The 25389-nt window shown below is 42.6% G+C and overlaps 1 protein-coding gene across 4 annotated transcripts in view; it reads left to right on the top strand.

The window, feature by feature from the left end:
* The window catches only part of dclk1a (doublecortin-like kinase 1a), a 38311-nt gene extending 13197 nt beyond the window's left edge, over window positions 1-25114 (top strand). Inside the window, exons 5-17 of one of the 4 annotated variants that reach the window (XM_063014793.1) lie at window positions 1688-1792; window positions 11844-11938; window positions 16167-16251; window positions 17152-17327; window positions 17779-17898; window positions 18398-18544; window positions 20306-20439; window positions 20880-20957; window positions 21968-22064; window positions 22529-22609; window positions 22751-22864; window positions 22971-23044; window positions 23164-25114. In XM_063014793.1, the coding sequence (XP_062870863.1) occupies window positions 1688-1792; window positions 11844-11938; window positions 16167-16251; window positions 17152-17327; window positions 17779-17898; window positions 18398-18544; window positions 20306-20439; window positions 20880-20957; window positions 21968-22064; window positions 22529-22609; window positions 22751-22864; window positions 22971-23044; window positions 23164-23221 (1364 nt within the window). In that variant the 3' untranslated portion in view covers window positions 23222-25114. Of the gene's footprint in view, window positions 1-1687; window positions 1793-9671; window positions 9744-9853; window positions 9923-11843; window positions 11939-16166; window positions 16252-17151; window positions 17328-17778; window positions 17899-18397; window positions 18545-20305; window positions 20440-20879; window positions 20958-21967; window positions 22065-22528; window positions 22610-22750; window positions 22865-22970; window positions 23045-23163 lie in introns of those variants that run through there. The other 3 variants (XM_063014796.1, XM_063014794.1, XM_063014797.1) reach the window with 3 other exon arrangements.
* Window positions 25115-25389: the final 275 nt, after the last annotated feature.

Raw genomic sequence — 25389 nt, 5'->3', positions numbered from 1 at the left:
CTTTTCTTTGTTTGCTTTCATAATTTCCAGCCCGACTCTGTTCTGCAGTCTGTTTAGATGGAACAGTTTCAAAGCAGTACGTCCTGTACCGCACGTATTTAATCACAGCAGGGGCGCGCATTATGTTTCCTCAAGTAACTGCAGGCGTTCTCTTTCACTCATGACAGCCGACCTTTAATAACGGCACCGTCTTTAGAGAGAGCGAAGGCAGAATTTAATAATAAAAAAGCCCATTACATCCATTATCACGGGGCCACGTGCACATCTAATGAGCTCTGATGATCAGACATGTGAGGATGATGGAAAGCTGCTGATGGAGCCGAAATGCCGGCCGACGAAGACGATTTCCCTAACGATGCCCCATTATTACTGGCTCGAGTGGCATCACAGTTAGCTCATTATGTTTTCACCAGCAGTGCGTGATAGAAACTGTTGGGGATGTAGATGTGCCGCTAAATTGATCATTAGATTAGAGAAATAAGCTCAGAGAAGCAGCAGATCAGGAACACGGTGCTGGTCAGTCCAGGGAGATTTAGTGTCCACCAAATCGACTGTGACATTTACTGTCTGACACTGTACATTATTAATCTGAATTTATTACTCACCCCAAGAGCCAAACAGGAGAACAAATTAATTGCAGTAGATGCGCTTGTGTACAGAATAATGTTTATATGAATATTTAATAACCTCTTATTAGCCATAATGAATCGTGGTGATCTTATAGTCGTATGAGCAGCCAGTGGAAATCATTACACCACGTTTGCTTGTCTGAAACAATGAATACAGTGTGGGCGGCTTGTTGGGTAGCACAGTCACCTCACAGCTGGAAGGACCTGGGTTCGATTCCCAGGTGGAGCGGCCCGGGTCTTTTCTGTGTGGAATTTGCATGTTCTCCACATGTCTGTATGGATTTCCTCCCAAAGTCCAAAAACATGCAGTCAGGATAATTGGACTTTTGGAATTTTTATTCACTCATTCATTCATTCACTGTCTTTTAACCCCCGTTTTATCCTGGTCAGGGCCGTGGTGGGTCTGATTAACTGGGCAAAAGACAGGAGAAACCCAAAACAAGTTGCCAGTCTATCACAGAGCAAACACACACACACACACATTCACACACTCACAATTGGCCTGTTTGCATGTCTTTGAACTTGTGAGAACCCACGCTAACACAAGGAGAACATGCAAAATCTACACAGAAAGGAATGGAACCCAAGCTCTTCCATCTGTAAGGTGACAGCAATACCCATGGTGTCATCGTTTCCTCTCCACAGTCCAAAGACATGCAAACAGGCCAGCTGTGAGTGTGTGAATGTGTGTGTGTGAATGTGTGTGTGTGTGTGTTTTTTCTTGCCTTTTGCCCAATGAATCAGACCCATAAATGAATGATAATAAAAGAATCATTAAAACATACTGTGTACTCCAGGCCAGGGATTTTCAAACCCCTAGGTGGGTCATGAGCTGAAAATGGGTTGCTGAGGAAAATAATAGTTACATAAACCTGTACGTGAACGCCCCCTTGTGGAGGCTTTATTTTACATCTTGTATAGAGAGAGTAAGATGCTTTGTGTTCTTTGGGTCACTTGAAATAACAATGGAAAAATCCTGATCTAGGCTAAAAGTAACTACAGGTTAGATCAGGTATTTGTAAATAATTGTATGTTCTGTTTTTTTTGGGTGGTAACAGAGTGCAAACTGATGAAATCCTCCTCGTATGGAAGGAATCTGTTAAGCCGAGCGTCTCCCAGGAACATGATACAGGCCCGATGCAGCAAGTCACCTGTCGGCTCAGGTAACGGCTATGTTTGTGTGTTATAAGGGGAAATATATCTACTGTCTGTTGAAGCTCACATTTCTTATAGAGTAGTTGTTTTCTTTATTATATACGAGGGTTCTTCAATGAGTTTTGACACTTTTTTAAAATCAAATAAAATCACTTTTCTACACAGTCGCCTGCCGATGCATTTTTCCCAGCATCATACCAGCAAAAAATGGTTTTGGTCGAGCGCGTAGCCACTGATGCGCCGCTGCGTCCAAAAAAGTGGAAATCACTCACTTTTCTAACCGCTTATCCAATTAGGGTCGCGGGGGCACACAGTAACACCCTGGACAAGGCGTCGGTTCATCACAGGGCAGACACACATACACACACATATAGGGCAATTCTCAATATAGGGCCTGACTGCATGTTTTTGGACTGTGTGAGAAAACCGGAGCTCCCGGAGGAAACCCACGCAGACACAGGGAGAACATGCAAACTCCACACAGAAAGGACCTGGACCACCCTGCCTGGGGATCGAACCCAGGACCCTCTTGCTGTGAGGTGACAGTGCTACCCACCGAGCCACCGTGTTGCCCAAGGTGGAAATCAGATGATGTTAAATCCGGACTATAAGCGTCTCTCAGACACGCCCGATTCCTCCTCCTCCCACCCTCACGGCTTATAACCACAATATAAAAGTGAGGAAACTTTTTGAAGATCACTCGTATTTACCTTAAATTAAATTCACTGCATGTATTGCAGTTGAATCGGTCGATGATTTGGCGCTTGGGTGGTACAGCGGTAAAGTCTGCTATTTCAGCACTGCTTAGATCCAGGTATCCGAGGTTCGAATCTCAGCGGTTCTATAAGCCGGGGGGTCCGCACGGACATAATCGGACATAAATGTCTAGCCTAGCGGTTGGAAGGTGCACTCGTCAGTGCGCTCATCAGTGCAGGTCCAAGGCCCGGATAGAAAAAGTATGGTATGAGGACCAGATCCGCTTTGTCAGTAACTAAATACAGGAGCAGGCGGAACAAAAAGTAGATTTTTATAGATCAAACGTCGCATCAAAGATGCTCGCAGCACCTTATGCAACGTTACACAACAGCGGATCTGCAGGGACCGGCGCAGGCTGTCTGGGTAGAAGCGCATGAAAATAGTTCCTCACTTATTCACAAGGGGCATCTAAAGAGCGACGAGATGAAGAGTAAGTGGTCGGGGGATCGGTGGAGGGGATGCGGAGAAAAACACGGAGGTTGTGAAAGAGGAATAAAGAGTTATAAAAGGGTTAGAGAGGGTGACTCAGACAAACCCAAAAGAGTGAGTAAAGGGGTGTGGGCTTGTGACTCAATCTTGCAGATAACATCTGCATTAAAAACAATCTGAGACCCAAGTGATGTTAGCTTAGCTTCTGAGTGTCTGGATGATTTTATCTTGCATGGTGTGGCTTGAATTATGAAAATAATACGTTTGCTGCAATGGGGGTGAAATACACAGTGATTATTTTAATGTATTAATAATGTATGATTGTGTGAAAAAGAGAATTGTATTAAATAATCATGCACATAAGTCTTACTACTCACTAATCATGTTATATCTGTTGGAATAATCCTTTCATTCAGAGTGCCGTGCAACCATATTTGGTCTGTCTGAAAACCTCGTGAGCTGCCTCAGTAGAGAGGATTCTAATAACACATGGAGCTCATAATCAGGTTATTTAGACGCTGTACTTAGACAGAGATACACCAATTATGCCACTGCAGTTTTAGCTTACTAAGCTAACACAGTTAGCCTCAGGCGGTACAACCCGCTAGCACGCCAGCTAACGGCTCCCTCCGTGTACCAAACGCTTAAACTGTCCCTGATGCCCCAATTTACAAATAAACAACACTTGTATAATCACACCTATATACAAATTAAACATCAATGAGGATTTATTTACATGTGGAAAGAACTCAGTTGGTTGCTCCGCATCGATTCGTCCACCATGTTTGTCGTTTTTTGTGAGAGAAGTTGTGCCGCACTGAATGCTGGGATTGCCTTCAGCGCTGAGGAGGCGTCGGACGCTCCCTCGTCATTCAGTCAGATCATCACTCAGAATTAAGGCGCCTCAGTAGGAGCATTTAAGGGATCTAAATTTAAGAATTTAGACACACCCTCTTCTCGGGAGTGTAGGATGATGGGAAATGCGTCTATGTAGAGAGATCACAAGGTTTTCACACAGACCCTTTAGGCTCTTCTGTGCTGTCTTAACCTGCAACACACGCCATGCTTGATAGGTAAATTTTACTGTCGACTTTCTGAGTAGTGATGAACCATTACTCCCTACGCTGTCTGAAGTTCCCTTCCCACAGTTTGGAATCTCACTTAAAATGTGGTTTGGTTTCAGTCTGTTGACTCACCAGATATAACTGTGGCTTGACTCGTCTTATTCACACCTATATTTACATCTGTAAATTGGACAGATCCTGTAGACAGGTGTGTGTGTGAGATGCGATTGATTTAAATCGCGCCAGCCGAAGATGCTTAGCCGGCCCAGACGCAGCTCGTGGGGGGTTGCCATGGCAACGTGAGCCGAGGAAGCTGGCGCCTTGGAGACAATAGTCATGCCCATATATAGACATGGCTTCCTGTTTTGGCAGGAGAGCCGGAAACCGGCTTTGTTGACCGAGCGCCACTCGTCTGGTGTGTATCGAACTGCTTTGTTCACACCAGACGGACCAGACGTACACAGACCGTCTGTGTGAGTGAAGCGCGGACTCTGTGGTGTCCTGTTGTGTGTTTTTTTTTACACAGTTTGACTCGCTCGATTCAGAGCAATTAAGAACCTCAAATTAAGATTTCTTAAAATATGAACTGTTTCTCGTTCCCACTTTAATTTGCACCTCCGCTGTGCCGTCTGTCTCCTCTCGGTCTATCACACTGTGTTCCAAGTCTACAGAGTTTTATTAGCTGCTGTATTTTACTTCAAATTAGAGTTCTTACATCTTAAAGATGTCCTGAACATGGAAATTTTAATGATTAGCTCCATTTTGGGTTACTGATTTTAATTAATTTAACAAAACTCTTTCACATTCTTCATTTTATGAGACTTACTACAAAATAAATCAAACATTTACATTTTAGGCATTTAGCAGACGCCTTTTATCCAAAGCGACTTACAGTACAGTGACAGAATATAGCAACTGAGGGTTAAGGGATGTTGTGGAGAGCCTTTCCAGATTTAGGAGTGTGTCCACATTTTATATAATTCCTTATTCCTGCTCAAGGGCCCAACAGTGACAACCTTGAACCAGCGACCTTTTGGCTACTAGTCCAGTACCTTACCCACTAGGCAGTTTATGTAACGAAACACACTTAGACACAAGATTACGAACACTGGTGCGGTTTATTTACAGTGAACGTATGATACAAGATGTAAAGCTTCGAAATAAAAACACCCTTCACCAAAGCCAGACTTATTATATTATTATCATGAACGCTACAGTAAACAATGACGCTAAGCCAAGCTAAATGCTAGAGATGCTACGAGAACAGTGAACAACACGACCAATTCAAGATTGAGAATGTGAACTAAATTCTAAGTTAATTCATGTCTATAACAACTTCAGACAGGAATGTCGTCCCTTCCACCCTCAGAGTAGACCAGTTACGCTCTTTAGGATTTGGCTGTAAGGTATGTTTTTATTTATACTGTAATAAATAATGTTGCTGTGGTTTAGCACCTATAGAAGTAATGCAAGTGGGTGTAGGCAATATGTAACGTGGTAAACACACACGTTGATTCTGCATCTTGTGTGATGTAAATGTAGTGTTTACTAGTGCAGGACGAATAAATAATGAGCGTTATACAATATAGTCGACATTAATCTAGTAGACAAATCAATATAGTAGTATACAAAAATCTTGAGCGGAACACTGTAAGTTGTGTAATATTCACAAACACCAGCTAATATCATGGAATAGCTGGGACGGAATTAATAAAAAGCAATTTGGGATTGTTTGGGATTCAATTTTAGTGAGATTGGAGGTTTATTACAGGTTCAGGTTCAAGTCAAAACCATGTCTAAACAGATCTAGTCCAAAGTCCAACATCTTGACACCCTTCAATATGATTTTTAAGAGCAGTGGTTGCTCAGTGGTTAAGATACTGGACTAGTATCAGAAGGATGCTGGTTCAAGCCCTACCATTGCAAAGTTACCTCTGTTGGACCCCTGAGCAAGATCTTTAACCCTCAATTGCTCAAATTGTATTCAGACATAGTTGTAGATTGCTTTGGATAAAGGCGTCCACTAAATGCTGCAAATGTTTATGAAACCCATACAAGAAATTACTTCAACCAGCCATTTTATAAACGAGGTCCAAGGGTTTTCCAGGGTACTTTGGCTGTCTTCCACCTTTTAAAGCTGTTTTCTCACACCCTAGTATTACCATGTGGCACCAAAACCACTGCGACCCCAACCAGGATGAAGCAATTAGTAACAATACGAATAAATGAACGACCCACAGTTATAAACCCACACTGGATCTTTCTCAGACGCTGCTACCGTAAGTGTTTCTGAATCTAAATGTGTCGCCCTGGAACACATTCCAGATGGTTGTGGGGGACACACACGGCACGACTCATGCCAAGGGGGGGTGACGGAGCTCATCTCTGTTCTAGGCTTTTACACCAGGACGCTCAGAGAGAGCACGGGGCACTGACCCAAAATAACACCGCGAGGTCTGACTGTGAATGCATCACTCGCATCAAATTAACAGGGTGCCACAGATGGTGCCCATGAGTATGCTTCACCACCCATGTCTTTCTTGGACACACACACACACACACACAGTTCATATTTAAAATCAGCAACTTCTGAGCTTCTGAGGCTCAATCATAATCTCACTTCAGTATCAGTCCTGTAACAAGTCACTTACTACAGGCGCGCATGTCTGAGACGTGATAAACACACGGCACACACCGAATATGTAATCATGACATAATGCCAGCAGGGGTGCCATGTTCTTTATGGGCACTGCTACCTGCCATCTTTAGTCATGCCGATTACTCACAAACAACCTACTAGTACAGAATTACAGTAACGACGACGTCAAACCTGGTTTTTAACCAAGTTATGGTTGTATTTAAATAGACATACTGTGTTTATTTCGGCTAAACCTACTCCAATCAGTATGCAGTTTAAAGTTTGCCAAAAGTATTTGGATGCCTGACCATGAGCGTGTCGAACAACAGCTTCTGAGGAGCTTCTCATTGGACTTTGAAGTTTATCTGGGTATGAAAATTTGTGCCCATTCAGTCAAAAGATGACAGCATTTGTACGGCTGGGCACTGATGTAGGTGTTCCAGTTTATCCCAGAGCTGTTAAGTGCGGCTGAGGTCAGGACTCTTGAGCAGGACACCGAGCTGTTAGCAACTGCTGTGGCGGAAATGCATCAATTAAAGAAAATTAAACAAGGTGTCCTAATACTTTTGTCCATGGTCATTTCCATGTATTTCAGTCAGGTCTCAGGTCGGGTGATTTACTCTGGCAGCAGCGCTGCAGTACGACGGCAAGTGGCTAGAAGTCTTTGTTTTAATGAGAGAGCTTTAAATGGATTAGCTTAATAGTTTAGCAGCTAATTATTAATTTTGCTGGGATATTACCTTTTCTAATGAGCTAATAAACAATGTACTGCAGTGCTGTTATTTTGCAGGGACATTACCTTCACTAATGAGCAATCAGCAATGCACAACACTGCTATTGTCGGGTACCAACAACTCGTGTTCTGTCATGCTTTACATTTACTGTTTTATTGTATTACCTATACAACAAGCAGGTTAAAGCGCTGCTCGGTGTTGAAACTGATTCCTCAAACTGGGAATTAAAATGATTTACCAGCAGGTGTATTATACACCTTTTATTTATTATTTATTTATTTTATTTATTTATTAATTAAAATTATTTGAATATTGTGCTGTATTCAATTGTACTGTATGTAAATATGTGAAACATATTTAGGTTGATTTAAAGAGCAAAAACAATTCATATCAGCTTGTTAACTTAAAATAATATTTCTACTGCATAAATCAGCTGCAAAACTGAGTTCATTCAAGAAAATAACGGACCCAGTTGTTTATTCATTTTAGGTTTTATATTTTTAATGGTGAATCTGTCCGAACAACGTAATCAAGGCCGTAACCACAATATATATTTGAGGGGAGTCAAAAGTCCCCCATAATATTCGGATATGCTCAAATTGTCCCCTCAATATGCTGATGTAAAATGATAAACAAACATCTTCCACTTACTATCACTGCATAATTTTAGGATCCGTCAGTGTTCCATCTGTTATTAATTGCAGGGATGTTCAGTTCATGGCTACGAGCTTGTGTGCTCCATACACCAAGCTATGCATTTTTGGGGCAGATAGTTCACTAATGACAGCTCAGTCATGAATTCCAGCTTCGTGAAATATAGCGGAAAACCATTTTTGTTAAGACTGGTTCATTGAGGTGCTCACTGACAGTTAATGTCAAATGTTTACTTCTGCCTGGCTGCTGTTGTGTTGTAAGTTTGTATTAGTGTTTTCACTATGGGGTTTTTAATATGGCGCTTGCAGTGGTGAATCTGTGACGACTGCATTTGTCCTAATCAACATTCTGCATCGTTTCTCTGCCTGCTTCGGGACACATGGTCCCTGGTCAGGAAGTGTAACCACGTTTAGCATGAGTGCTCATGTACTGTACAGGTCACTTAGCCGTGGAAACAACTACTACATGTGGGGTCAGTGTTTTAATAACATAGATTCAGGAGTTTTATTGTCATGTGCAGAGAAGAAACAGCAGGTACACTGTACAATGAAATTCTTACTTTGCTTGTTCTCCGAATGTCAATTATGAGTATATGTACTGTATATACATAAAACAGAATAAAACTTTGTATATACTAAGAAACTAAGGCAGCAAAAAGTAGCAGCAGTCATACCAAGGTGCGATTATGCAGTGTATTTAGTAGTAGCAGCATTTATTTTAAGGTACAGCTGTGCAGTGTATTGAGGGGATTCAAGGTTCATGAGGTGAGATGGGGATGTGAGAGTCTGTATTTATATGGTATATCCACAGATCACAGTGCAATGCGTTTACATTTTCCTCATTTAGCAGACACCTTTATCCAAAGTGACTTACAGTAGAGTGACAGTATACAGTCTGAGCAATTAAGAGTTGAGGGCCTTACTCAAGGGCCCAACAGCAGCAACCTTTTGATTACTAGTCCAGTACCTTAACCGCTAGGCTACAACCGCCCTCTCTATTGCCTATACAATAGAAAAAGCCCATGTGTGGTTGTATTTTTGTGGCATGGTGTCCTTTGTGTGCCTGCTTCTTGTTGCTGATGCTGACTGCTAGGATTGCTCTCCTTTTCCCAGTTTTATGGTTAATGCACCTGCAGTTTAGGGATTCACTATTTGGCTCCATGTTGCTTGTGTTAATTGTCAGATCTCATAAAATGTGTTCAGAATTCAGAGAGTATGATTCTAATTGGCTTTGAAGATATTTATTGACTCCTAAAGAAAGATTCTGTCATGTGCTGGTTCTGTTATTTGGTCCAGACTGGGTATTTTTGGACAAATTCTGTGACAAATGCCGTGGTAAACTGTTTACTATTTCAGTCCTAATCGCTTACGTGTGCGTAATTACGGCAGCATATTTGTTTTTTCCTCTTTTTTTGCGCTACCCACCATATTTGCGCTACCGAGTATCTGAGGAAGCTGAATCCGCTCTGCTACACCCGCGCCTCCTACAGCAGGAGAGCGCGGTGCGCATGCGCCCAGCCTCAGCGCACGTCAGCGGCGGCCGTTTAGCCCCGCCTACTCGGTTCATTCATCCTGAGCGGAGGCTGAGCGCTCAGTAACAGTGTGAGTACCGCTTCTCTTCTCCTCTGTGGGATTAACATTCATCCAGCACTGTGTCTCCTTCTTCAGCATGCTGCAGTTCGAAGGTAATCATTTAGACTCTTTACAGGAGTTGCTTCCACCCGAATCAGGATTATTTTCAGGATTTTAAGGTTCACCAGCGTTTTTATTCTCCGGTTATACTGGTACTGCTGGGTTTGGGAACGTCTTGTTATGGGATTATCATCCGATTTATATGGGAGACCATTTAAACCAGTTTTCTTATGTGAGTAGGATGGAGGAATACATTTGTTACTTATTAAAATAATAATAATAAGAGCTGATGATGCTTTAATTCATTGATTTGCCACTGGAGCATTGTAACAGTTGTACAAGATTAATTCAGGTCTATTAATGTTTATATATGAGGGGCTTTCATATATTTTATTCCATTTTTGTGATTAGCCATTGTGTGCCTTCAGAACCTGTAGATTAATGGTTTGTAAAACAACACCAGTAATAATAAAATAACATTTATTATTGTTGTTATTAATATGATTCATGTAATTCATGTTGTTGATGATCTAAGGCAGGTGGAATGGTTTGATTTGTTATATATACAGATACAGATACTCTATACAGTACAATGAACATTGTTTCCCCACATATCGGGTCAGAGCACCCCTGGAGCTGATAGGCTTAAGGGCCTTGCTCAAGGGTCCAACAGTGGCAGCATAGCAGAGCAAGGATTCAAACCCACAATCTCCCCCACAAATGATATTGTTCTTGTAGGAGTTGTTGTTACTCATGAATATAACTAGACGGGAAAAGTCATGTGCACTAAATACACTGTAACCTCATGCTTCATAATATATAAAAAGAAAATATCCATCATAGGATCAAACCAGTCATTTAAAACAAAAATCTGTGTGTTCGCTTCGGCTCTTCTACTGTACGGTTTGATATCCAGGTCAGGCAAACCTCCTGACACATCTCTGTACAGTTTATTAGGCTGGAGTGTCAGTTCTTGGCTGTTTTCTAACATTAGCTCTTCATTAATTCCAGCCCACACGCCGTCTTTGCTGCTGTTTCATTCATAATGCTGGTTTATTTGTGGTTCGCTGCTCGTTCACATCAGAAACATTAAATTTGCTTTATTATAGTTACATTCATGCAATGTGACACTGGTCCGTTTTCTCCGTTTTCAAAATTTCATGTGTCACCCTTTACCACAGCTCGGCGCTTGGCTTATTGGATTATTTTTATGATGTGCTGTATTATCAGGTCGCTCTTTCAGTCTTCTGTTGTAGCAAGATGTGCAACACTGCATTTGGCTGATTTGATCGGTCTTCAGTGCTGCAGGTAAAGCTAAGTAGTGTCAGATCATGACTGTGTGTGGATTAGCTGGCTTCTTTGTACACGTCCTGTACTGGTTAGTAGTAAATAGTTAGTGGGAGTGTTGGATCGGTTTGGATTTCAGAGCGTGGGTAGAGGCAGTGTGGGCGAATTTGTGCGGGTGATGTGTCTTTATTTTTGTACTCCTGTTACTGTGGCTCAAACTGCCATATTATATAGGACTTGTTTTCAATGTTACAGCAAAAAATGAGGAGACAAGCGTTTACTGAAGCTGGGTTGAATAGTTTGTGTATACATGTGTGAATGTCGCCTACACTGCACAGTTTGTCTTGTTTTAAAGAGAAGCTACTTAAAGTTCAAGCTGGTTTAAGTTATCACAATCTCACATGTAGGTGCCCAAGAGGCTACAAGTCCTAAATAAGATCTTTGATAGGATGTGGATTGTGGTTAGCACTATGAATTTTACTGTAATAACACAAGACCCCCCATAAATAAACATACTCTCACAAGCTTTGTGTATTTTAGGATCTGCCAGTGTTCCCATCATGGTTTACAATGGCAGGACCTCCCAATGTTCAACTCATGGCTACGGCCGCCTTGATAGCGTAGTTTAAGTAGGTTTTAGACCAGGTCTAAGTAAATGTAGTATATGAGAACTGTTTGCAGAGGGATTAGCCAGGATGCTATCTCGACAACCTAAAGGTTAACTTGAGTATCAACATCAACACAGTAGATTAAGAGTGGACAGTACTGAGCAGGTTAGACACTGAACCAGAATCCATTGAGGATTATCGGCTGTATTTTGGAATTCTACCTGGTCAGTACAGTAAAATACTTTTCTTTTCTCCCAGTCAATGGAAGTCCAGCCAGCCAGGTTTCGACGCTGCACTCCACAAAGTCTCCCTGCCCCTCTCCAACCAGTCCAGGCAGTCTCAAGAAGCACAAGGTATGAACATACACACCACACACTTCACTTCACCACAGGCCTCTTTTGTATAGACAAGGTGATCTTTTCTCCTTTGCAGCCTTCAGTAACACGGTCCTTATGTGTTCCTAGGAAAAGAACAAGACCAGCACAAAACTCGCACACACTCAGTTGAAGGGAAGTTAATATTGGGGAAAACTTTGCAATGGGATCAAACACTCAGGATCCATGTCTGAAAACCTGCAGATTTGTACATTGTGGAGGATCTCTGCCTTTATTAACATCGTTTTATAGTGATTGGTGGTGTTAGTCTGAGCACGCAACTCAACAGGAGTGTCGGGTTTTACTGGCCACACTAATTCCACTCATAATTCCCGTTGTTTATGAGTGTGCAGGGCTAAAGATGTGTCCAGTCCTGCTTTATCAACCAATGATCATGCATTGATAGGTTACCTAAACCCAATACAGACTTAATACTAATCCTTGTTACTTTTTCCGATGGCGATTGGTGACCAGTCTGCCATATCTGGTGCAGATTAGTCCATGTGAGCTCAAGCCTAGTGATGGTCAGTTTTGACTGTAAAGTTTACCAGTTGGATTAAACACAACATTAGATTAGAGGTCCAAAAGACCTAGAACGTTCTCCACTGTGTACTCGCTTCAGCTCACAAATGTGGGCTGCGCCGCTTCAGTTTAATGTCCTCACATGAGTTGTCTAGGGAAGTTGTAACCTAGCGGTTAAGGTACTGGACTAGTAATCAGTAGATTGCTGATTCAACCCTCACCACTGCCAGTTTGCCACTGTTGGGCCCTTGAGCAAGGCCCTTAACCCTCAATTGCTTAGACAAAATACTGTCACAGTTCTGTAAGTTGCTTTGGATAAAATGTAAATGTAAAAATCTAAATGTTCTAATGGACCTGAATTGGAAATGGAATTTGCAGCGACTCTTAGAAACACAAGTGTTTATATTCACCTCACATATTCCTGGTGATGTGTTATCACTGGAAAAGCGCTTGACACGGGATTATCCCAGTGCACTTTAATACGACAGAGATCGCTCCTCTGCTCCATCGTTCTTGCCTCCTGCCGCCCTCCAGAGAAAATTCTGGAGACTTATGACGATTAGCTCGACGCAAGACAGAATCCTGATGGCTTCAAAGCCACGCGCCGCATAAGTAGGTCAGACTCTGTTCTGTGAATTGTGAATGGAGAGAACGCTCCTCCAGAAAGCACTGCACCCCAGAACAAAATGTTCCTGCTTTATTCCGGTTCGGGTGAGTCAGACATCAGAGCAGAGCTGGATTCGCTTTTTACGTCCTGTGCTGTGAAACTCTTCAAAGAAATAAAATAGGAATTTAATTTCCTGTAGTAAAAAGGATTGGGATTTGGTTTAAACCCTAAAAATGTCTCTCTCTTTCTAATGAATGCTGAGGGCAGAGGTGTTAGGTACCAATCAATCCACTGATGAAGATGTGAAGATCTTCCTCCGTTATGTTTACGTTACATAATGGTATGATACTAATGTAAGAGCGTATAGCTTTTATAGGTCTAAATAATGTAAACAACTTAACACAAAGGCGGCACAGTGGCTCGTGGGTAGCTAATCCTGGGTCCTTTCTCTGTGGGGTTTGCATGTTCTCCCCGTGTCTGTGTGGGTAAGATACTAAAGTCCCCCTAGATATGAGTGTGTGTGTGTGTGTGTGTGTGTGTGTGTGTGTGTGTGTGTGTGTGTGTGTGTGTGTTTGCCCTGTGATGGACTGGCGACCTGTCCAGAGTTTTTAAATTTTTTTACATTACATTCCAGTCATGTTGATCAAATCATGGCCGACTTTTAATCGTTATCTGTTGAGTATCATGCTCATCCTATAAGTGTGTGTGTGTGTGTGTGTATGTTTGCTCATTTACTGTCATTCATGTCACTGTATTTGATTTAAAATGCAAAATGTTATTTATTGTTATGTTATTTTTGTGTCAGTCATTTGTGTTTATTTTATTCATATGTACATTTGTCATCTTATGTGTATGTGTGTATATAAAGAGATAACAGACACAAACACTATTTCCAGAAAAGTTGGGACACATAAAGTACAAGTAAAACAGTTTTAGTCTTTTCACTGACAAACCTGATTGTATTTTGTAAATATATAAAAAAAACAATAGAATGTGGCTCCTGAAACACACTCCAAAAAGTTGGGACAGAAGCAAAATAAAAATGGTTTTGATTTTGATTAATAAAAACTATAATTAAAAGAAAGGATGATGTGACTCGGTGGTGAACACGCCCCTGCCCAGCTTTTTTAAGTGTGTTGCAGGTATCAGTTCATGAAATCAAACCATTTCTTTAGAAAGCGTCTCAAATGTTCTGGAAATAGGCTTTGTATTTGTGCTTTTGTGAGTCAGTTTATTTAAATATATGAATCACTGCATCATACAACACAATGTACACTGTATATTTATTTGTTTGTCTCTCATTCTGTTTTATTTTCTCTCTTCACCACTGATGTTCGTTTCATTTATGTGTGAATGAATTTGAAGCATGATTTACATTCCGTTTATGTCGTACTGTATTTTTATCAGTACAGAAATCAGATCCCATCTCACCATGTCACCACGTCATGTCCTTTGTTGCTACTTCAGGAACAATAAAAACAATGTTGTTTGTTTATGTGTGTAAATGGATGCAATGGATCCGAATCCATAAGGTTTGTGTATACAGTGGAGGCCAATGCATCAGTCTGTGGACTGTTTAGTATGATGTTTAGAGGTGACTTTTAGCGCCCAGGTGGCGCAGTGGTATATTCCACTAGCACACCAGTGCCAAGATTCTGAACTCCTCGGGTTGAAACTCGGCGTTGCCACCGGTTGGCTGGGCACCATCTAGCGGGCACAATTGCCAGTGCCTGGAGCAGACACGTTTCTGCTAGGGCGGGATGACCGGACTATGTGGGGTGGGGTCTTCAAACGATGTGTAAGGACCCTGATTGGCAGATAGAGAGGTAAAAAGGGGTTCCGCTAAAGGCTAAGCGCGGGTCGGAGGAGGCGTGAGCAGCGATATACCCACCTCGACTGCAATCAGGGATCCACCGGCAGCGGAAGACAGATTGACTACAATAAATTTGGAGAAAATGGGACATGGAAGTTGGTCTAGTATTTTGGCTTGGACCCACAGTCAGGCTTGGCTTCATTTTTAAAGGGAACTACTGAGTTTTGAGGTCTATATTTAATATGTAATACAAATAAAAATTAAAAATTAAAAACTTTCATTGTTCTGGCTGAGGTGCTTAAATTTGGAATATTCGTAGTCCTTGATAAATGCCCTGTTTGCCCAGCTTGGGAATAAAACCCAGGTTCTTCTTGGTGTGAGATGACAGCAATACACACTGCCCCACCATGCCACCACTAAAATAATATTCCAGGTTTAATATGAATTGTACTCTTACCAACATATAACCAAACCCAGCTATGAGAGGTCGGAAGAGCATCGGCGAGTCCTTTTATAACACTCTTATCAGCTTATATTGTTACTCAGCACAGGAAATGATTGTATTTGGAAAGCCAAGAGACAGGAAACAGGAAATTGCTTTGTATGGGCACTCGGTCTCTCACAGACTGAATATTATTACTGATGCTCACTCTGACAGACCTGCAGTTTCCATAGCAACAAGAGTTGTGTCAGCATCACTGTGGTCCACGGTCTCAATGAAATGTTACGGAATGCAATCAGGAGCATCACACACACACACACACTACTAGCGTGTTCTATCGTAGGAACAGATGATAATGCGAGTCCAAGTCTAGACGTTCTCATTATTCCTGACACACACACCCTCAGACGTCCCTCAAAGCCTGACCGGGTCGCTCCACTCCACGCTTTCCGTCTCTTCCAAAGAGCCCGGTTCAGCATGTACCCATTACCCCCGGCACTGACACCAAAGGGGTCTCGTTGCATCCCAGACAGAACGTCCGCCTCGCTGTCTCTTTTCCCTTTCTCTCCTCTCGCTGTCATGACAACCAGCCCCGAGCAGCCCATGGGGCTTCAACCCCATCTCAGTGTGGAGTCTCAGATTTCTCAGATTTAAAGGTGAGAACGGCTGCTTGAGAATAGAACCGACTGTGAGGAGACCTCGAGACGCTGATACTTGTCAGACCAGACGTGTCCGAAGCGTCTTTCTCCACCGCACATGACTTACACCAGTTTAATACCGGTTATAACAGGCATATGAATAAACTGCTGGTTTTGTTTCTCAGGGCTCAGAAGAGAGCGACTCCTCCGTCTCGTTAGCCTCCACCAAAGTCTGCAGCGTGGATGAGGGTGACAGGCACGTCAGCGATGGTAAGGGGTGACGAAATCCTACATCACACACCCTGACTGATCACTCGACCCTGCGTGCATGCATGTCAAATTTAACATGTAACCTGTATGACCAGAAGTTTTAATGTTAGTTTGCTTCAGCTTCACCTACTGCTAATGTGTAGAAAAATTATTATAGAATAAAATTAATGATACGCTTCCGGGGACTCGGTGATCCTTCACCCAAGGAGGATGGGGGGCCCTGCTGAGTCTGGTTCCTCTCAAGGTTTCTTCCTGTAATTCTAAGTGAGTTTTTCTTTGCCACTGCCACCCTCGGCTTGCTCAGCAAGGGTTTCTGGTCTGTCGGTCCTGGATTCTGTAATGTTGCTTTGAGACGACGTCTATTGTAAAAAGCGCTATACAAATACATTTGACTTGAATTGGGTGGTATGCCAACCTGGGGGTCAAAGGTTTGAAACTTAGCGATGCTATTGACCAGTTGGGCGTCTGCTTGGACACAGTTGGCTAATGTCTGGAAAGGGGGTGGGCACTTGTCAGTGCGCTCTCAGTGCAGGTCCCAAGCCCTGCTTTTAAAACGTCAGGAAGGGCATCCGGCGTAGGAACTGTGCCGAGTCTGGTATGAGGACCAGATCTATACGGGAGCAATGACGCCCCGTTTATTTTGTGAAGGAGTTTCAGTAGCCTGCATGAAGCACTTGTGGGTGGAACGCAGATTGGAAGCAGGGCCTTTTCCCCCAGAATCAGTGCCTGGACCTCATAAACGTTCCTTTGACTTATTGGGCACAGATTGTCAGAGTGGAGGCTGTTGGGTGTAGGGTCTTGGATGTCCACCAAGCTTACAGATAGGTGCCCTCATGGTTTGTTAAATGGTTCTTGATTCACGTCGATCAGAATCTGACGGTTTGGTTTCCTTTCGTTCAGCCGAGCCGGTGGAGGAGAACACAGTTCCTGCAGTCCCGGCCTCGATCTCGGACCGGTACACGGTGGGCAGGATGATCGGCGACGGCAACTTTGCAGTGGTGCACGAGTGTGTGGAGCGCTCCACGGGCCGGGCCTACGCTCTCAAGATCATCAACAAGGGCAAATGCAGAGGCAAAGTGAGTAGAGGTCATCTAACGTCCACGCCCAAGTAATTAGCAACGTAATTGAGCTACTGTTCCACTCAAGTCAAGTCCAATACTCAGTACTCAAATACTGCGTCACGTCTAGTATCAGTGCCACCCAGCCTGGCATGTCCTGGCACTAAACAGACACAATTCACCATGAAAAAAGGCCAGATATGGAATCACTGCCTTGTGGCTATAACAATAGGACTGTCTGATCAAGTAATACGGAGAGATTATCATGTACGTGCTAGTCTGGGGCTCTTCTCGGCCAGCGTAACTGTGGTGCAAGTGGTAGAGCTCATCGTAATGCAAAAAAGTGTTGAATATATAAATATACACCACAAATTCAGTTGCTTTTACTCTCTACAGCTAGAAATTTGAACAATATTGAAACAATGATCATAATAATAATATAATGTCCTGTCTTTGTTCCCTCTTGTAGGAGCAAATGATTCAGAATGAAGTGGCCATTCTGCGGAGGGTGAAGCACCCCAACATTGTCCTGCTGATTGAGGAAATGGACACGTACAGTGAGCTCTACCTGGTCATGGAGCTTGTCAAGGTGTGCAGGGACCTTTTTTTATTATTTTACCTTTATTGCTCATTTTGTCATTGACTCGTGATGTCCCTGATCAAGTAGAAATGCCAGGTTGCCACTGTTGGACCCTTGAGCAAGACTCTTAACCCTCAATTGCTTGGATTGTACATTGACACAAGTGTAATTCGCTTTGGATAAATGCGGCTGCTGAAGACACAATATTAAAATCTAGAAACCCAGAAATCCTGCAGGACCTCTACAGTTTGATATCTGATATTATTCAGTATCTGGGCTGTACAGAACCGCCGACTCCGTCCAGCCGTGCTCTATATAAAGCCCCTGTTCCACTTACACTCCTCTGTGAGGCGGCTGGGAGGCAAAACCAGGCTGCCATAAACTTCCTGTTTATAAATAACATGCACATGTTGTTAAAGCTGCTTTTAACTCAGTTTTAACTTTTAGGATCAGAGGTTTCTAAACTCTCCTGGTATTTACTGTCCTGTCGTGTCTGGCTCTTCCACAGGGGGGCGATCTGTTCGACGCGATTACCTCGGCTACCAGATACACGGAGCGGGATGCCAGCGGGATGCTGTACAACCTGACCAATGCTATCAAGTATCTACACAGCCTTAATATCGTCCACCGGGACATCAAGCCGGAGAACCTTCTGGTAAGAAGATTATTTCACCCAGAGGGAGGGAGGAAAATGGAGCTGAAAGTAGGAAGGAAGGAAGCAAGGAAGGAAGGGAGGAATTCAGAGGATGAAGGATGAAAGGAAAGGGATTAGAGGAGGAAGGAAGGACAGATGTAAAGGAGAAGGCGGAAGGAAGGAATATAAAAGCAGGAAGGGAGAAAAGAAGGAGGGAAAGCATGAATATAGGGCATAAAGGATGAAAGGAAACAGATTGGAGGAGAAGGAAGGAAAGCCGGAAGGCAGGGAGAAGATGGAATGAAGAAAGGAATATAGAAGAGGGAAGGAAAGAGATTGGAGGAGGAATGAAAGAAGGACAGAAGGAAGGGAGAAGACGATGGAAGGAAGGAAGAAAGGGAGGAAGAAAGGAATATAGAGGCAGGAAGAAAAGAGATTGGAGATGGAAGGAAGGATGGAAAGACGGAAGGAAGGAAAAGAGGATGGAAGAGAGGAAGGAAGGAATATAGAAGAGGGAAGAAAGGAGATTGGAGGAGGAAGTAAAGAAGAACAGAAGGAAGGAATATAGAGGCAGGAAGGGAGAAAAGAAGGAAGGAATATAGAGGCAGGAAGGAAGAAAAAAAGGAAGGAAAAAGGAATATAGAGGATGAAGGATGAAAGGAAAGAGATTGGAGATGGAAGGAAAGACGGAAGGAAGGGAGAGGATGGAAGGAAGGAAAATAAAGGACAAAAAAGAAAGAGATTGGACGAGAAGAAAGGAAGAAAGTGAGGACGGGAGGAAGGAAGAAGTATATAGAATGAAAGGAAATAGAATAGAGAATAAGGAAGGAAATATAGATGAAAGGAAAGAAGGAAGGGAGAAAGGAAGGAATAGGATGGAAGGAAAGAGAATGGAGATGGAAGCAAGGATGGAAGGAAGGAATGAAGGGAGAAAATGGAAGGAAGAATGAAGGAATATAAAGAATGAAAGGAAAGAGACTGGAGATAGAAGGAAGGACGGACAGAATGAAAGAAGGAAAAAGGAATGAATTCAGAGGATAAAAAGAAAGACATCGAAGAGGAAGGAATAAAGAGGTAAAGGAAATAAAATGGAGAAGGAAGGAAGGAAGGAAATAATAATTACATATGTGAATGAAACAATGATGAATTATGCTGTGTAGAAATGAGGGAAGCTGCTGCAGGACGGTTAGATTTAATGAGCGCGTTCCTTCCTGTCGTCTCTCTGGGCTGAAGTGTGTGATCTGTCTGTAACGGAGGAAGTGCAGCGTGACTCACACCCTGACACTTACCATCCTGCACCATCCTGCAGTCAAAATACCTTCAACCACTCGTCATCCTAACACCAGACGAGTGTGTGGACTGTGTGTACTCTCTGCACTGGTCCAGACCATGATTAATAATGAAAAAGAGCGCGAGAGAGAGACGGAGGACATTAATGAGCTCACTTCAGGAAAATCGTCGACCCCTACGGCTCGATATTCCTGTCAGAGTGGCAGCGTGGCTGATTAGAACTGAATGATGGTAGCACGTCGTGCCTTCACATTCAAACCGTTTACTAATTCCGTACACAGTGATGTGATGGAACAGTGGTGGCTTAGTGGTTAAAGCCATGGAATAGCAACCATAAGCTTGCAAGTTTAAACCCAACTCCATCAAGCTGCCACCACTGGTCCCTCAAACATGGCACTTACCATTTGACTGGTCAGCGAATTTTGAGCTCGCATATCAGTTCTGAAACAAGTGCACTGGGCAGCATGAACACGTTTCCCGTTTCCTGTTCAGGTGTACGAGCACCAGGACGGAAGTAAATCCCTGAAGCTGGGAGACTTCGGCTTGGCCACAGTGGTGGACGGACCTCTGTACACTGTCTGCGGGACCCCCACATATGTAGCACCGGAGATCATCGCAGAGACCGGGTGAGGCTTTGATCTGGTATTAATTCTGGACACGTTGCTTCTGATCATTCAGTGTAGCTTCCGTCATTACTTAGAAAAGCAATTTATAGGGTCAAAAAATGTGCAAAATGATCATTTTTATCTGTTTTTTATGGAGCTCTGCTGGTGTAATTAAAAATAATGCATGACCACGACTGAGTAATGTGTGGGAACGAGATAAATCTAAATTTGGACTCAAACTTGGAGTGTTAGCTTCTATAAAGCCGAGTTACATTTCTTGGACAGTCATATACATGAACCCCCTAAGAGCATTTATATGATCCTGTAAGCATACATTAGCTGCGGCCAAAATAAAAGGACAGTGTTGCCGTAAGGACGGCGTACCTTACTAAGTCATAGCTGTGCATTATTTTTATTTAGATGAGAACGAATTTATATTTAATCTTTCTATTTTATTGCAGTTATGGCCTTAAGGTGGATATTTGGGCAGCTGGAGTCATTACATACATCCTGCTGTGTGGCTTTCCACCTTTTCGAGGGTAAGTAGGTTCCGTTTCACATCTCAAAATGTTGCTGTAAAGTTTCCACTATAAATTCTACAAGCCTGTGATATTATAACGTAGAGAAGGAACAATGCTCTTCCACAATATCTGCTCTTCATGTTTTCATGATGAAGATGATGATGATGGTAGAGAGCTCTAACAAAATCAGTTCAGAAATCAGATCTCCCATAGGGGTTCTAATCAGATCTCCCATAGGTGTTCTATTGACCAAATTTCTACTCATGTAACCATTCAGTGACTCCTTTTGCCCATTAGAACAGGCCATTATCATCCAGGAAGTGACCAATTCCATCAGGATAGAAATGTTTCACCTTATTGAACAGGTGATTGGTCAGAATATCTTTGTATTGATTGGTCTGATTTGATCTGATAAGGATTTTACATGGGGACCCAAACCATGCCAGCAAGTTGCTCCTAAAGCGCCTGTATTCTTTGTTTCTTTGCATATTAATTTGGGTTTTTACTTTAAACTGTCGTCTGTGTGTACGACAACTGGAAATGAAAGTTTCCGCCGCCACCATGGTACTTTTATTCTGGAAGAGGAGCCCGTTGAGGTGGTTTGGATGCCTCCTGGATGCCTCTCGTTGGAGGTCTAACAGCCACGGCTGATTGGAAGCAGGCCCCTGGGTAGAACCAGGACCCGCTGGAGGGATTGTAGCCCAGGCTTATTTGCTAGCCCTGTTGTCACCACAACCTTGAAATGAATAATGAAGATGATGATGAGTAAGATGTACAGCTTTTGTTTGTGTGTCGGCTCATTGGAACGCTCCGTGTTTCATCCTGTATGTAGATACTGAATAGATGATGCATGCTGCGTGCTAGCCAGTGTAGGAAGTGCAACAGACAGAAGTTATGTAAGCAGGGACATTATTACCCCCCCTCATCCCCGCTCCCGGTGCTTACTGCAGGAACGAGTCTGCTCTGTACGTGATTGTGTTTCGCTTTGCTAGTGTGACTTATAAACACGATTTTGTTTATTTTTACAGAAGCGCAGACGACCAGGAGGCTCTGTTTGACCAGATACTGCTGGGTCAGTTAGAATTCCCTCTACCGTACTGGGACAACGTGTCAGACACGGCCAAGGTGCGTAAGAAAGATCTGTTTGGTCAGAAAGAAATCATTCACTTGTTATTTATATATCATACTCTGTATAATATAATGAGTCTTGTGTCACTTTTGTGACATGCTTGGTAGAAATAGTTTTATTACAATGCAGTCTGGGTTATTTGCTAATTATAAAATGTGCTTTGTGCTCAAAACAGCAGCTGTAAACGTGTTAAAGCTGCAGTTCATGACTTTCAGGGACTTTTTTCCCCCAAGATTCCAAGAATTGCGCTGTATCGTTTATTATGTAAACACCCGACTGGCTGATAGCACCAATGGGGTTCGAACCCTGGATGCTCTACTTTTGCTCAATGTTTTGCCCCAAACTTTTACATACTGCAGCTTTAATATAAAAATGGATAATTAGACACTAGATTTAAAGTGTTGTCGGAAGTTTAAATGGAACAGCAAATGAACGGATGTGTGTGTGTGTGTGCTTGCAGGAGCTCATAACGTTCATGCTGCAGGTGGAAGCTGATCAGAGATACACGGCCCTGCAGGTTCTGGAACATCCCTGGGTTACTGTGAGTATCTCACGCGCCACAGTTCGTGTTAGACATAGCCAATCATTTCCCCGATCATCCGCAGATAGCACCGCCCCTAGTATATTCATCTTTTCTATGATATATTATTAGTGTTCCTCACCACACATTGTCTCTCTACAGAACGACGGCCTATCAGAGAACGAGCACCAGTTATCAGTGGCAGGGAAGATCAAGAAGCACTTCAACACCAGCCCTAAGACCAGCAGCACCACACCAGATGTTAGCATCATGACGGTAAGGTCAACGATTCGATTGCTTTTATTAGCGCTGCAAAGTTCAGTTTATTTAGGTTCTGTATGGACTGTCTCAGGACTCAGCTGTTCTTTTTTTATCTGCTCAGCTCGAACAAGACTTTTGCATCCAGAGATCAGGATCTTTGGACTATTACCAGCACCCAGGAATGTACTGGATAAGGTAAAGTCTTCTTTGAATTCAAGACTGAATTTTTCCCCTGTAGGATGATAAAAAATGAAGAGTATTGTTACCAGCGTTTATGCTCTTTAACACCACGATTGTTTTCTCTGCTCCTTCAGGCCACCTCTGTTGATAAGAAGAGGCCGATTCTCAGACGAGGACGCCACCCGAATGTAAGCGCAGCGCCTCGACCCACCCAGCCGTCCTGTAGCCTCCCAGATCCACTCTCACCCTCGAGTCTCCGTCCTGCTCTCCAGCCGTCCCCTCACGGTCCGTCAGTTCTCGCTCCGACCACCTCCACGCCTGAGTCTGAAGACTTTTCCTGCTGAGACCGTCGGCTCCCCCAGCTCAACCTGTTCAGGGTCTAAGCGATGGGAATGTGAAGCGCGGAAGGCGAAGAAGGGTTTATGAGGATCCAGAACGTGGCAGCGTGGACTTATTTGTCTAAGCCATTTTCTAAAATTGTCCTCCTGAGAATTGATGCTAGTTTGTCTGGAAACATTGACTTGTTTTGCTTCATTAACAGTCTTAGTTTTATACACGCTGTAGACACTTTTGGTTTGTTTCATGTATCTCTGGGTCCAGTTTTGCTGAATGGTACAGGTGATTTAGGGGATGGATCAGCGAATTGGCGGTTATTTGGGTATAAAATGGTGATCGCTTGAAGAAGCTGACTTTGGAAACCACTCTGGAAACCTCGAGCCTCTCTTTCGTGTGAAAACCTACTTATTCCTCTCACCACGCAGCACTTTGCTTTCCTCCTGTCGAACTGCAGCTGAAGGTGCTATCTAGCGCAAAGAGCATGCTCACATGCAAGACTGGGACCTCTTTTTGTAACGGTGTAAATAATATGATTTGAATTATTTTGATATCGACAATATATTTCTTTAACGTAACTAGAGATTATAGCAATTACACACGCCGTCATTTCTGTACAGAAGTGTTTCAGCAGCTAAAGCACAGACGCGTTTACCTTGTGTGGAAGATGTCGCAACCTTCCTGGGAAGAGGTTACGTCCACAATATCAAACATGTCATCTGGTTCTAGAGAAAGCTGTCATATAATATGACATTAATACCTTACAGACAATGAAAATTGATGGTTGTGAGACAAAATTCATCAGAAGAAAAGAGAACTTCTGGATACCAGACTTGGCACAATTTGTACTCCTATTTCTATCCAGGCCTGGGACCTGCACTGAGAGCGCACTGACAAGTGCACCTCCGCAGTGGCTAGGCTCGGGGCTATTCGGATTAGGAGAAATGCTTGAAATATACCAGAACATCCACAATTTTGCATTATTTGGCTGCAGTTTAAACTGCATATTATGGTACAAAGTAGTCCATGCTATGTAGTACACGGCGTGTTTGGGACGCCAAGTTAGAGCAGCTAGCTTACTACTAATATAATGACCTAGCTTGGATGTTTCCAGGACCCTCATCATCCTGTATTAATTGGAATCTTGCAAGTAATGTAGTGCAAACTGTGGAGGTTAAACAGTAAATGCTGGAAAGTCTCTGCTGTAACCTCAACCTGTGACATTAACCTCAAAAGCAATCTGTATAACTGTAATCATCCATCCAAGTTTAAGAAGACGAACACGCATCAACCGTTTCTTCTTCTTTTTATTTTATTTAATAGCAACTTCTGAGCCTTTGAAAGATAAGGAAGCTAAAATAAAGTACAGATTACATTTTTAGAATTAGCTAAGCAAACATCTGTGTTTGGATTAATAATTACTTTTTAAAAATGCATCAAAAATGTGCAAATATATGAATATATAACCTACATTTGCATCAAAACCAACAGTTACACAGCTCTAATGACCCTTACTGCTTCTACTCATTCTTTTAATAATAACAACAACAACAATAATAATATATAATGAATAATTCTATGAACCAAGTTGTGTACCTCTACAGGAACTGCTAAGCTAAACCGATTTAACTTGTATTTACATGATTTGCACCACTACTACTCTCTCATTATGCATATAACCTGACACGATGAAAATCAGCTATACTCTGTGCCTGATTCACACCAAAACAAATAAAGACAATAATAATCTAACCAGCATTTTTGCAAGTTGTGTGTTTTTAAGCTGCTGTATCACTTTTCTTTTGGTCACAGCTCAGCGGTGTGGTAGTAGTTCTGTAGGTAATACTATATACTCCTATTTTACACTCACAGAAATGGAACTTCTATTAGTCAACAACTTCATTTATTCTCACTGAAATATCTTTCTAAATAAGTTTCACAAACCTTAAAATAATAAATACTAAATAATAAATATAAGGTTGTACTGGATATTACTACACCTGCAGGATAAAATAAGTGTTTCTACA

This window comes from Trichomycterus rosablanca, chromosome 18 (assembly GCF_030014385.1).
Source record: "Trichomycterus rosablanca isolate fTriRos1 chromosome 18, fTriRos1.hap1, whole genome shotgun sequence".
Lineage (NCBI taxonomy): Eukaryota > Metazoa > Chordata > Actinopteri > Siluriformes > Trichomycteridae > Trichomycterus > Trichomycterus rosablanca.
The sequence above is the reverse complement of the archived record's forward strand: the minus strand, read 5'-3'. Positions and strand labels throughout refer to the sequence as shown.